The following is a 13366-nucleotide window of genomic DNA, read 5'->3' as shown; positions in this document are numbered from 1 at the left end:
CCACTGCTTGACAACAGTATCTAATAGCTTGCACAGAGCTAGCGCAAGGTCACGGTTGTCGCATTGTGTTTTTCTCTGATGAAAGAGCGTATTTGAGTGAGTCATCACAGGCGGACACCGTAGGCTTACTTGCTGCATTTCTCAGTTCTCTGTTCTCTTAGAGGATCTCTTAACCTAGTAAAGAAATCATATGTCCTCGCTGCCTCTCTACCTTTCTGGATGGCTTGTTCGTTTCCTTGATCATGTTTTAACTTTAGAAGTGTATCACTACTGTGAGCTGTGAAGATGACATCACTTCCCAAGGCCCTCACAGATAATGATGCTGGCAGTGGCTTTATTTGCATATGCCTCCAGCTAACATTGCAATTTGGGCTTTGGTGGGATATTGTGTGTTTTATCCGCTTTTGATGGGGGAATGGGGTCCTTTTATAGAAGTCCTACTCTATTCTGTACAAACACAGTTGGCTTGTGCAGTTTCAACAGGCCTCAGGTTGCCTTTATTACAGAGACATCTCATTATTGGCCAGCTTTGCTGATACATCGCTCAGTCGGTATCTACAACTGTCTGCTCTTATGCAACTGACTTTCTGTGTGTGTGCGTGGAGATGACTTTAATCCAAAGTGATAGGATTTAGTCAACATGTGGGTCAAACAACGGCTATTTTATTAGACAGCCGCTATTTACACTTGTAAATAGTAGTTGGATGATATTTATACTTATAAATAGTGGCAGATACTATTTGCACCTCAGTGTTTTCATACATTAAACGGTATAATAATAAAAACAGTGTAAATGATTATATTTATAATTTTTTTTAAATGGATGCCGCCTTATTGGGACAATAAAGACTCCCTACACCTAACCCTAACCGATAAACACTTTATTATTAAACACACGTTAGACACCATTTCAACTTTTTGAATATTTTCTTCATTTTTATTGAAAATAAATGCCTTTCCGATCTGATATTTGATTGGAAAAGGGAGTAGAGCAAGTTCGGCAAAAGGGTCAATTTACGTAAAAATTTTCTGTCATGTGCCTTACCCCTACACTATTGCTACTGTTCTGTAATTTTGTTTGGCCCAACCAGATGCCAGTGGGCGGAGCTAGTGTAAATAGCCTCTGCCAGCATGGTAGGCTATTTGCACTTAGTGTAAATAGACACAATTTTTTTTAACCCTGAGTATGTGTGTCCTTAAATATGATATAATAGCCCTGTTCCAAAAACCTTGATGCCTACGGTCACATTAGTGCAATTTTGATGAAATTTCGCTGGCAAAAAAGTCTATTGTCAATAGTGTCAAAATGTAGGAAGCACAGCTCACACAGAAGTCATTTTCAAACCAAGTAGCAATCTGCAAATTTGCATGACCAGTTTGTACCTGAATGCGAAATCTTCCCATCACGTTGAAATGACTGAATTTCGCCGAACCTCGGAAAATGTGACCGCAATGTGACAGGTGGGCGGCTGGGCACTGATATACAGTAGTTATTGTTATAGTTGTCTGTATAGTTATTTCTCTTGATGAGATTGAGCCTTCAGAGGACAACTTTGCACATCACTCATGTGAAATACGCCGGAGACTTGACTTACAGTTGATTTCAATGGAATTTTATTTTAGCATGTTGCTAATCTTGATGCATGATATGCTAATAAGCACAAATACATACAATACACAAATACTGAGTAAGAATGTCATACTTTACAGTATTGAATTAAATAAATATATTTCTAGATTTGATTCGCAGTGCATTCTAGGATTTTTACAGTGTCGATTAATTATTATTCTGCTTGCTGGGAACAGGGCGCACTTGCTAGACAACTGTATCCTGTAACTCTATTACTCTCTCTCATTGGTTGTCATCGCATTGCTAATCTGCAGTCTTCTCTTCTTCATTATAAAACATTGGTTGGTCATGCCACCAGAATTAAACTGTTTTCATTGAAAATGAACCCGTTCAGAAGGCAGCATAATTATGTTTTGTAAGAGCCTTATGATGAAGCTAATTTATGTACATGAGCACTCTGAGCAAGTGGTAGATGTGACAGCGATGACATAATGCTCTTGGGAGTATGGCGCTTCATATTTTGTTTAAATATGCGTGTTTAGTACTCTCATATTTTCGTCATTTCTTCATCAGGTGATGTGATCGTATACATCAATGACATCTGTGTCCTGGGCACCACCCATGCCGATGTGGTGAAGCTCTTTCAGTCAGTCCCCATTGGCCAGAGCGTTACCCTGGTGCTGTGTCGGGGATACCCCCTTCCTTACGACCCAGAGGACCCCTCCGCTAGCTCTTCCATGCCCCCTTTGGGCCTAGTGGATCATCCGTTGCTGCTCAATGGAAGGAACAGCTATGAAAATTACATGGAGTACATGTCTTTGACTGGCCGCTTAGTACCTGAGCACGGCGAGGGCCTTCCCCCGCATCCCCACCCTGGAGACACCCACCTGGACGGCTCGCAACCTCCATCCCTGACCACACCGGGACCCCCACCTGATGACAGCGTCTCCATGGCGTCATCCTCGGGAGCAACCACTGGGGCTCAAGTGGTCCCTGAGCTTCTGAGTCTCACTATAACCAAAGGCGCAGAGGGTTTCGGGTTCACCATAGCGGACAGTCCCACAGGGCAGAGAGTCAAACAGGTACGCTGATATCCATTAACAAACATTTTGTGTATATATATATATATACAGTAGTGGCCAAAAGTAATGTCCAGCCTAGGATAATTGGTGGCATCTTCCACACTTTTTGTTAAATATTATTCTACATTTTTTTAAGATTTTGTTATCATATTACGTAGTTGTGCTTGGAGTTTTATTTGTAATAATGCAATGAAACAAATGCCAAATTTTGTGGGCATAATTTTTGGGCAGGCTGACATACCAAGAAATTATGAACACATGCAAAAACAAGAGAGAACCAATGAAATATTAAAAATTGATTATGTTGTAGTCAATTTATGCTTTTTGTTTTTCCGTGTTCTTTTTTATTTATTTTTTTGCATAGTAAAATAAAACCCGTAGCTTTCCTTTTTTGCCAAATAATTTTGTCAGATACAGTAAATACCTTAACCAAGTTTAGTGTTTGTTTTACCTTCATACTTAAAACATTAAAATATATATTTTGCTCCTATTTTGATCATTTAATCGAACTTGTAGGGTTATAAAAATGAATATTTCCTACGGACATCAATTTTGGCCACTAATGTACACAAAAAATATACACAACTAGTTATTAAAATATTAAATATAATATAATTATATTATTTATCTGAATATATGTTTATTTATATAAACAATTATTTGCCCCATTTTATTAAATAATTTTACCAAGACAACAGCTCTGAGTTTTCTTCTTTAATGCTGGATGAGTTTGGAGAACAACTGACCAGAGATCAGAAACCATTCCTCCATACAGAATCTCTTCAGATCCTTCAGATTCCCAGATCCATGTTGGTGCTTCTTCTCTTCAGTTCAGCCCACTCATTTTCTATAGGGTTCAGGTCAGGGGCTGGGATGGCCATTGCAGATGCTTGGTTTTGTCATCAGTGACCCATTTTTGTTTTGATTTTTGTTTTTGGATCACTGTCCTGTTGGAAGATCCAAGCATGGCCCGTTATAAGATTTCTAGCAGAGGCCGTCAGGTTTTGATTTTTTATCTTTTGTTGGTATTTGATCGAATCTATGATGCCAAAAAAGCTTCTTTTTTGTCTGACCATAGAACCCATCCCATTTGAAGTTCTAGTAGTGTCAGTTACTTTTCAAACGTTCTATGGACATGTGAAAAAAAAAATATTTTTTTGGCAGCAAACACTTAATATGGGTTTGGTTCTTACAGGGATATAAAAGTACCCCATGTGTAAAATTAAATACTCTGCTGTATCTTTAATACTGTGGGCCTAATTTTCTGCCAGAGGTCCTGGACATCTTGTTCAGATACATAGCATCATGGATTCGATCAAATACCAACAGATAAAAAATGACTGGGCTGAACTGAAGAGAAGAAGCACCAACATGGATCTGGGAATCTGAAGGATCTGAAGAGATTCTGTATGGAGGAATGGTTTCTGATATCTTGTCAGTTATTCTCCAAACTCATCCGGCATTATAGAAGAAAACTCAGAGCTGTTATCTTGGCAAAAGGAGGTTGCAAAAAGTATTTAATAAAAGGGGGCAAATAATTGTTCCCAACTTGTTTTAGAGAAAAACACCTATTTCAAAATGTGATTTACCCAGCCCCCCCCCACATTTTTTTTAATTTATTTTACAAATAAAATATCAAAAGGATAAACAATGCAGATTTATTTTTTACAGCCATCTTTGATCATATTTACCAATGGGGTAATAATTCTGACCAGCACTGTATATAAAAAATAAGAAATATAAACAAATATGTTTATTATTGTACAGAAATAAATAAACAAACACATATATGTACTTATATATAAACCAATGGAAAATATATATACATCTATAAATATATACATTTATTTATATTTATCTATTGTTTTTTAGAATATAGATAAATAAACACACACATCATATAGATATAATATATATCATTAATAAATAAATGTTATATATTGGTGTATTGGAAAGTACATAAATAAAAAGGCTCCTGTTGTACTTATGTTAAGTATGGGGTGAGGGCGCTGATCTCCATATAGATCAGGAGGTGAGGGAAATGGTGTAACAGTCTCCAAAAAACTTCAAACCAAAATGTGAAAAGGGAAAATTAATTTGCGTGCTTTATTTAAGGATATTAAATGGTTATATGCCCTGTCTTAATGCTCATACGCAGGTTTATGTGTCATAACTGTTTGTATACGTTGTGATCAGGTTCTGGAGCCGCAGGGTTGTCCAGGGTTATGTGAAGGAGACTTGATGGTGGAGATTAATCAGAAGGGTCTCCAGGGACTCAACCACACACAGGTGGTGCAGCTGCTCAAGGACTGTCCAGTGGGAACAGAGGCTACGCTTGTCATTCAGAGAGGAGCAGCAGCAGGTGCGCACATTTACACCCTTCATTTTTAAAACCAAGTTCATCAGAAAGGTACTGAAGATTACCTGAAATCTATTCTGGACTTTGGCAAAGTGAAATGTTCACGTATGTATTGTAAGCCAAATGAAAATTCATTTACTCATCCTCATGTTTTTTTTCTTCTTCTGTGGAACACAAAAACTGCACTTTGCAAAACCTGCTAAAAACCACCATAAAGCTTTCATAAAAGTGGTCATTATGGCCTGTGAACTATATTCCAAGTCTTCTGAAGCCTTATGATAGCTTTGTGTGAAAAAGAAATCAAAATGTAAGTCTAATTTTCATTGATTATTGTGGTTAGAAGAAGATGTTGTCCTATATTTTCTTTTCCTCACATTGACCAGGTATGCTGATGATTATTATTTAAAGATGACAGAATATTTATTTTTGGGTGATTTGTTCTTTTAAAGTTTTGTAAATGAGGAAAGTAACTTAGTATACATCAGTGCTTCAGTTTTTAGTCATTTCTAGCTCTCTGAACTTCAGCTTAATTTGCCTTAAGCTTTGATTCGTCAAGATTTTGAAATAGAGGAGAGAAATACTCCTATTATAGAGTCCTAGATGTACTTTGCCAGTGCATCTCAATTTTTCAGTCTCAAACTGTTTTCTTTCAGAATAACTGAAGCTGATGAGCTGTTTTGGGGAAATTTTAGCAAAGCCTTCGCAATATTGCACACTGTATCATCTCTTGGCTAGAGCTGGTGACAGTTATTAGCATATTCAGACTGAAGCCAAGCTAATCTACTAATTCCATGCGAGTCCACTTATCAGAGTGCTTACTTTCATTAAAATGTCCATGCAGAGTGTAATATTTTATCACCCTTTATAATTAGGATATTCTTAGAATGAAAATGAATGAGGCAATTAATAGAAACGATCTTGAAGAACGCTAAAGTCTCTCCATGTGTATACTAAGTAAGCTTGATATGAGTTCTTAAGATGCTTGTCCATTTCTCTGAACCACTATCAATCAAGTAATTACACCAATGCATCCTGCCAATTACACTGTGTGTCTTTTCTCACCTCCTCTGCGTGTTTCACGACTATATCGAAGGCTACGGTCTTAAAGGGCCGCTCCGCAAACACTCCAAGGCCTCTTGTAACGGAGCGAGAGACGTCCCACGTGACTCACTGGCTAAGTGCGAGACCATTCAGTTTCCTGCCGGCGCTCTGCCAAGAGCACGGCCTGCGCCGGCCATGTTGTTCACAGCTCTTTTCCCCAGTTGTCTAATTAAAGCACGACTCCCACACTGAGCTGGTGGAGATAAACAGGCTGACGAATCAGAATGCAGAGTGGCAGATGAGAGGGGCGGGGCGTTCAGCAAACAGACCAATCAGAGCCTGTTACTTCCCTGCAGGTAGCACTGAGGGAATACACTAAAATAGATGCTGATTGAGGAGACATAATTTATTCTTAGTGACGTGAAGAGTTTATATTATCATAATTTACATAAATTTACATGGATTTATCTATTTAAAGCAACAGGATGAATGGGCAAATAAATGTCAAGTAAAGCATAATTTCACACCAGGACAAGACCAATTATTCAGAATTCTTACCGGGGTTGAAATACTTCTCTCTTAATCCTTTTAAATAAATAAGAAATGTGTATACAAATATATATATTTTTAGTATTTTTATTTGATAGTGTTTAGTTAGATTAGGAAATGGGTGATTATAGCTATGAAAAAACTCAACATTTTGTCATATTGAGTATATATTTTGATATTTTTCAAAAAGATCTTGTAAATATTTCTTATATCTGTAAAGGTATTACTTAACTAAACAAAGCAGTGTTGATATTGTAAACTTGAACTATTAAATAGTTTTAAGTAATTGAAATAAATCTAAAATTACTGAAACTAAAATAAAAATAATTAAATGTATTAAATGATAATAATAAAAGACAAAAGAAAAATGAAAATTACTAAAACAGCATAATATTAATATGAAATTCAAAATAATTCAAAATATTAATACAAATAATACAAAAATTAAGATAAATACTAAAATTAATGTAAATAATGCTAAAATAACTCTGAATAAGAGGGACCATTATTTCAACCTGCCATGGTTGATGATTCAAAAATGATAAAAGTAAACTGCATTAAAAAAATCTAATTAAAGAATGAATGAGGGCATGCAAATAAAAGACAAAATATATATACTTAATCTGGTTTTGTTTATATGCACTATTATAACTAAACAATACATAGAAATAAATAGCAATATTTACTTGCATGCAATTCTGCCAGCAAAGGCATAACAAATATATATTGCAAACATTTAATATTTCGTCCAGCCCTAGTTAGTACCAGTTATATTGCATTTGCACCCATATAAATACCCTGTATAAATGTAACTTTTGCAGTAATTTCATTAGATTTATTTCTGTTGAAATCTGAAATGATCTCATTTGGCAGGTAAATGCAATAAGATGTAATAATGCAATATTTCTTAATGCAATAAGAAATACATTGATTTATGAATGTTTCCAAAGTACTAAAAGAATCACTGATGGAAGCGTTAGGGACCAGAAATGCTTACGATTCCCATTTCGAATTCTTCTCTACCTTATTAGTGCCGCAGCCAGAGCACAATATCACTGTCTGTCTTCCTCTCTGCGGTTCTTTTGTCAGAGTTATTGACATCTCGAGTAGGACTGGACATGCAGGTGCGAGGTGATAACTATACTCTTCTGACTTCCCGGACTGTCGGAAATATCATCAGGGCTGTGGCATTTCAGCAGATCTCTTAGATCTTCTCGGCTCTATTCCATCTGGGTCTCTGAGTACACAGAGATGACAGTCACCCTGAATCCCTCACCTTTCAGACTTCACCTGAGAGAGACTCGTGACATCAACGAATGGCGACTGATGCCATTGCCATAACATTGCCATTCAACTAACTTTTATTTTTTTAAAGGTTGTTTCAGTGTTCAAGTCGGATTAAAAGCAATCAATCAATAAGAGAACACAAGTTCTTTAGTCTTTGTTGTCCATATGGCATCTTTTGTGATGTATTGGGGGAGGATGAGGACGTATGGAGTGGCACGACTGTGCATGTTTGCCCGAGGCTTTATGTTTAGCTCTTCGCTGCCAAGTCTTGTCCTGGTCATATAGCGTTTGATGTAATCCTGTTAGTTTAAGTAGGCATAAAAATGCCTTGCCCCCCTGCCTTATGCTACAAATACTCACATACACACACCCATACGTACAGGCCACACACATGCGTGCGCCCGCGTGTGTGTGTGAATGCACAAAGACTCTCAATATAATCCATGTTATTGAAAGAAACATGTATGAGACTTGGAAATGAAAAGTCAAAACTCATTATTCTTCCAGCACCTCTGGCCATGGTATAATCACATTGCAGATGAATCTTAAACAACCTACTTCTTATCACAGTCATATCACAAATGCACATCATGAATTTTATTATATGGAGAACTTAATACTGAAAAAACAGTATTATGGTAGTTCTTTACTCGCTGTAAAAATTGATAGTTTCTACCAGATGGGACTCTTAAAAATGGCTTTCCATTTTTGTGACCTAATGTAGTCTGTAAGATACTTAATAATAATGTTTGGGTTTTTTTAATATAATTTTTATGTGTAAATTTTTTATTTAGGTGATTTAGATTATTATTAGGAAGCATAAGCAAAATTTAGTATAATATTCTTAATCATTTGAATTATTTTTCAAAATTGTGTGAAATAATGACTAATATATTTTGATGTTTATCTTTCTGACCCATTTTTTTCATAAAGCAAGAAACTAATCACCATTTTCTCCTCAAGTAAATATATGTAGTATGTCCATAAATATTTGTTTATAAATGAGTTGATGTATCAAAAAATATCAATAATAAAAAAAATATTTTTATGACAAAAAAAATGTATTTTACTTCTGCTATTAATACTAATATAATATGCAATTTTACAACAGATATTTGTACAGATACTGATATAAGGAAGCTACAGTGATATAGATACAACACATAAGCTAAAAGCATTGCTGGCCGTTATGATTTCATTATGATGATTTAGAACTGACTGAAAGTTGCAAGAGTTGTAAAAATCTAGTTTAGTGTCTGTCGTCTGTTTCACAGAGTTTGGCTTCTGCTCAAAGCTAATCAAAGCTAATGATGTAATTACCTCACAAATAAATGCAATACACTTTCCTCACTTAAGAGCCTACAGGACAACGAAGTGAAGAGAAAAAGGGGCGAATATTATGTGACTAATATGAAAAATGTGTTCATGTACTCTTTAAGGAATATCTAATGATATTCTTTCTCTTTCTTTTTCTGTTAGGCCTCTTTTCACCCTGGGATCCCACAAAACAGGTACATGGATTTCAAATATTTAGTTTCTCAAACAACTGTTTGTTTTTGCATGTTCGTGAACTGACCTTGACATTAAAATGCCAAGTTCTGTCATGAAACTCTAGGTGGCGCAGGCTGATAGGTCCTTAACTCATTTGGTAGTGATTGCATCGTTATCTTCAAAGCGCAGCTGATTGGTTGCTGTTGCGTCAGCAGCCAATGAGCTGCGGCTCAACATTTAGATACTGGTAGTGTTGCTGTTAGCACTCTGCAGCGCACTTACAGAAACCCTCCACCTTCCCCAGCTCCACCTGTATAGATCTGCTACGGGGGTTATTCATGTGTTATATGTGCAGCAGCAGCAGCAGCATGTCTTACATGCTCACAGCAGCATTTCTGTGAATTTACTGGCAATAGCAAGTCTCGGTACTTGCTCTCCAGCAGCAGTGTAGCAGATCTATTCCGCCAAGACCAAATATATTAACATTGCCATTATCCATTACCATCCCAATCTCTTTGAGAGTTGTCATGACAGAACTGCTGTAACTTCAAAAGCTCATAAAGTTTGTCTTCAATACAGATTCAACCGTTCGGTTGCATTAAAAGTTCTCGCACATGCTTCCACCAATGTGGATGGAACACTGTACTAAAATAATTAGACATTTCCTGCTCTACTCATTCAGTGGTGCCACAACACAGCTACAGCAAATACTGAACCAATCAGACACCGCAAGAAGAGTAGTTCAATTCCTGAACGAATGACTCTTCTGTGCCAACCTGATCTCATGAGAAAACTCTTATGAGGTAGCAATTTCGTATGAATTTGTACAATGGGATTTGTACAGATTATTATTTTTTTTAAATCCAGCATGAAGGTTCGCTCCTGCACATAAGTGTCAGTGTGGCGTAAGCGGATTGCATTAAAAGGTACGTGTGAGATTATACGAATTCAGGTGATTTGGTCATCAATTTGACATAACGTAAAGTACTGTATGTACGAATTGCCCTTTTTTAGTGACTCAAATACATATATAGCAACCAGTGTAGTCCAAACCTTAAACAAAAGACTCTTACGAGATGGTTTCTTTTAGTGAAATAAACACAGACAGTGTAACAAGTGTGGGCTGATTCCAGAACTCTAATAAATTGTTCTTTGTAATGAATCAAACACATATAATTGTAACTGTAGTCAGATTCCCAAAAAATGACTCATTTTGAAGTCAATCAAACAAATACAGCTTTTTTTACAGATCCTATCTTGTTGTTCATATCATATGACAAAGTGTAAAGATGCACATCATGTGTTTTGTCAGTAGTATTCTATTGTTATATCAACGAATCAAATGTTGCAAAATTTTAGTTTAATGGATAATTAAGGCTAATCAATGGATTACATATTTGCTGTCTGTGAAGTCATAGAAATACTCATAAACATATGTAAAGTAGAATAAGTTCAATCTGTGTAGTGTTAGATTTTTCAGCCAATGTTTGCTTTTGAATTGCTAGATAATTTCGGCAGGTATGCTAATGAAATTTTGACGTTCTGCGTTCAGTGTTTGCTGGAGAAATGATCAAATCATGTTTTTATGTAACATAAGAGGATTTGACCACCTGCACACCTCTGGCTATCCGCTGTCCTTTAGCAAAGATATTGGACTAGTGTTTGATGGCCGAAATCCCTCGGCAGCTCAGAGCGATTGCAGCATCAATCTCCAATCAATCTTCCAATAAAGACAAACCGCAGCCACGAGTTCTTAGTCTCAGCACGTGTTCAGCAGAACGTTGGATAACACTCTGATGAAACCCGACATGGAGGTGTCCCGGGTGACAGATGCATTAACGCAGACGCCATGGGTGGCGTACTGAATCAGTATGCCTCTTGTGCTGCTGCATTAGCAAACAAAAAGCTTTAACTGACAGCAAAGTGTGCCTTTTTAATATATGTGTGTGTGAGAGGTGCGCGCAAGAATGTGTTTATCACGAAGAGAAATTATTCAGAGCAAAGATTATGCAGGTGATACTCAATTGATATTCCTCCTCCTCCTCTGTCCCGGAGACCCGCAGACTCAATCATGCTGCCGTGTGATTTATAGCTCTGGTGGACTTAAAAACAAAACTCCTTGTTTCTGAAAATGGATTCATTTCAAAGTTGAAATATTAAACCGGGTTCACGAAAAAATGAAAATTCTGTCATCCTTTACTCACCCTCATGTCACTCCAAACCTGTGGGATTTTCTTATTTATTTATTCACAGGTTATTTATTTCACAAAATAAACCACTTGATACATGATACAAACTCTTTAAGAAGAGTCCAAAATATTTTTTTCCCACTCTGTTCCCACCAATGGTGAGTAAATTGAGAAAATGTATTATCCACATATTTTTTTAAGAAGGACATGAAAATGTATTTTGCATTATTTTTTTATTTGAATAAAAAAAAATTTTTTGATATACTTTTTTCTTTCATTTATATATGAAAGAATATATATATATATACATATACATTTTCATGATATATATATATATATATATATATATATATATATATATATGAAATCTCCAAAGCCTTGTATAGTAATGGAACATTTCATTTAGCTCATTTAGGTATTTCTAGAACTAGCCTTGATATCTAATTTCATGTGAGTTCACTTTCATGCCAGTGTGTGATACATCATTTTCAGGAAGCCGTCCAGTTCGGCTGGATTCAGGGCTCGTAATGGAATTGGCAGGTTAAGCAGAAAGCTGCAGGTGAAATGAACAGCTCACAGGAAATAGGATCCATTAGCCCCTGGGGCGCATGACTGTAGCACAGACACTTCCCTTCACACTTTAGTTCCACACTTAGGGCTTAATTCGTCTCCTTCGCTGAACCTCCAGAGAGAGATTGGACTGCTAAACTCTCTCCTCTCAGAAAGAGGACAGGAGTAATGACAGGGGTCCGAATGATGATACACCCTATCTTCTCTGCTTGATCTTTTAAAGGATCTACATAGGTACTTTTTAGTGTGTGTATGTATGTGTATTATCCACTCAAACCGGTCTATGTCTGTATTGTCCTTGCAGTGGGACCCTCAAGGAAGCCCCCAGACCAGCTTGTCGGCCGCTTTGCTCCCCCACGGCGCTCCACATCCAGGACAGACGCTCCATCGCTCCTCCGTTCCGGACACAGAGGGCTTCCACCTGGGCAAGCCTGACCCCTACGACCTCTATGAGAAGTCACGGGCCATTTACGAAAGCAGACGTAAGTCGTGTATTCTAATCATTTATATACATATACATTTGCTTAAAAATGAAGTATTTTTTGGACTGTTAGTTTTTGTTTCTCCCCAAATTCTCTTGACTGTATTGTTTTGGACGTTTCACATTTTAGTTTGTTTTTGTAATAAAGAAAATGCTAATTACTGGTATTTAATTATTTACTGTTTGTCATGTTATGTTTATGTTATGTTATGCTATGCTATGCTATGTTATACTATATTATACTATATAATATATTTTTACATTATATTAATGACAATGGAAAGGCTTCATTTTCATAAATCATGTCACAACTAGAAAAAAGGCTTCATTTTCTTCAATCCAATGACAATTTCTTACTCATTTCTTTTCATTTGGGGTGAAAAATGAGCCTATAAAATTCTTGACAAGTTCCTTGAGATTCCTCCCACACAACAGCCTCAATAAAGCATAAAGCCAGTTGATAGTTCAAAGTATTTTTGAATAATTTGAATAAATAGTTTGAAGCTTTCATTTCTCATTCGCACAGAGCCAATCCCACCTCGGACGCTGACAGACTCTACGGGCAAGTCTTTTGTGCTGCTTTCTTTAAATCACAGAGCACATATGCCGTTAGTCACATTTCAATGGCTAATTTATGTAACCCATGTGACTTTAGGGCTCTATATTTAGCTCTCTGTCTACCACCGTACTCTTATTCTCCAGTACATCAGAAGGTTCAGCACTCCAGTTGGTGAGCCTACATAGCGT

At 36.6% G+C, this 13366-nt stretch overlaps 1 protein-coding gene across 8 annotated transcripts in view; it reads left to right on the top strand.

Annotated features, from left to right (window-relative positions):
- magi2b (membrane associated guanylate kinase, WW and PDZ domain containing 2b) overlaps positions 1–13366 on the top strand; it is a 95702-nt gene that overhangs the window by 67772 nt on the left and 14564 nt on the right. For all 8 annotated transcript variants that reach the window (XM_077210916.1, XM_077210919.1, XM_077210917.1 and 5 more), the window contains 4 exons: positions 2144–2652; positions 4849–5014; positions 9368–9399; positions 12443–12620. In XM_077210916.1, the coding sequence (XP_077067031.1) occupies positions 2144–2652; positions 4849–5014; positions 9368–9399; positions 12443–12620 (885 nt within the window). The remainder of the gene's footprint in view (positions 1–2143; positions 2653–4848; positions 5015–9367; positions 9400–12442; positions 12621–13366) is intronic.

The sequence above is a fragment of the Siphateles boraxobius genome, unplaced genomic scaffold (genome assembly GCF_051911475.1).
Source record: "Siphateles boraxobius isolate OS27281-9 unplaced genomic scaffold, OSU_SipBor_1 65, whole genome shotgun sequence".
NCBI classification, from domain to species: domain Eukaryota; kingdom Metazoa; phylum Chordata; class Actinopteri; order Cypriniformes; family Leuciscidae; genus Siphateles; species Siphateles boraxobius.
This window is presented reverse-complemented; position numbering and strand designations above follow the sequence as displayed.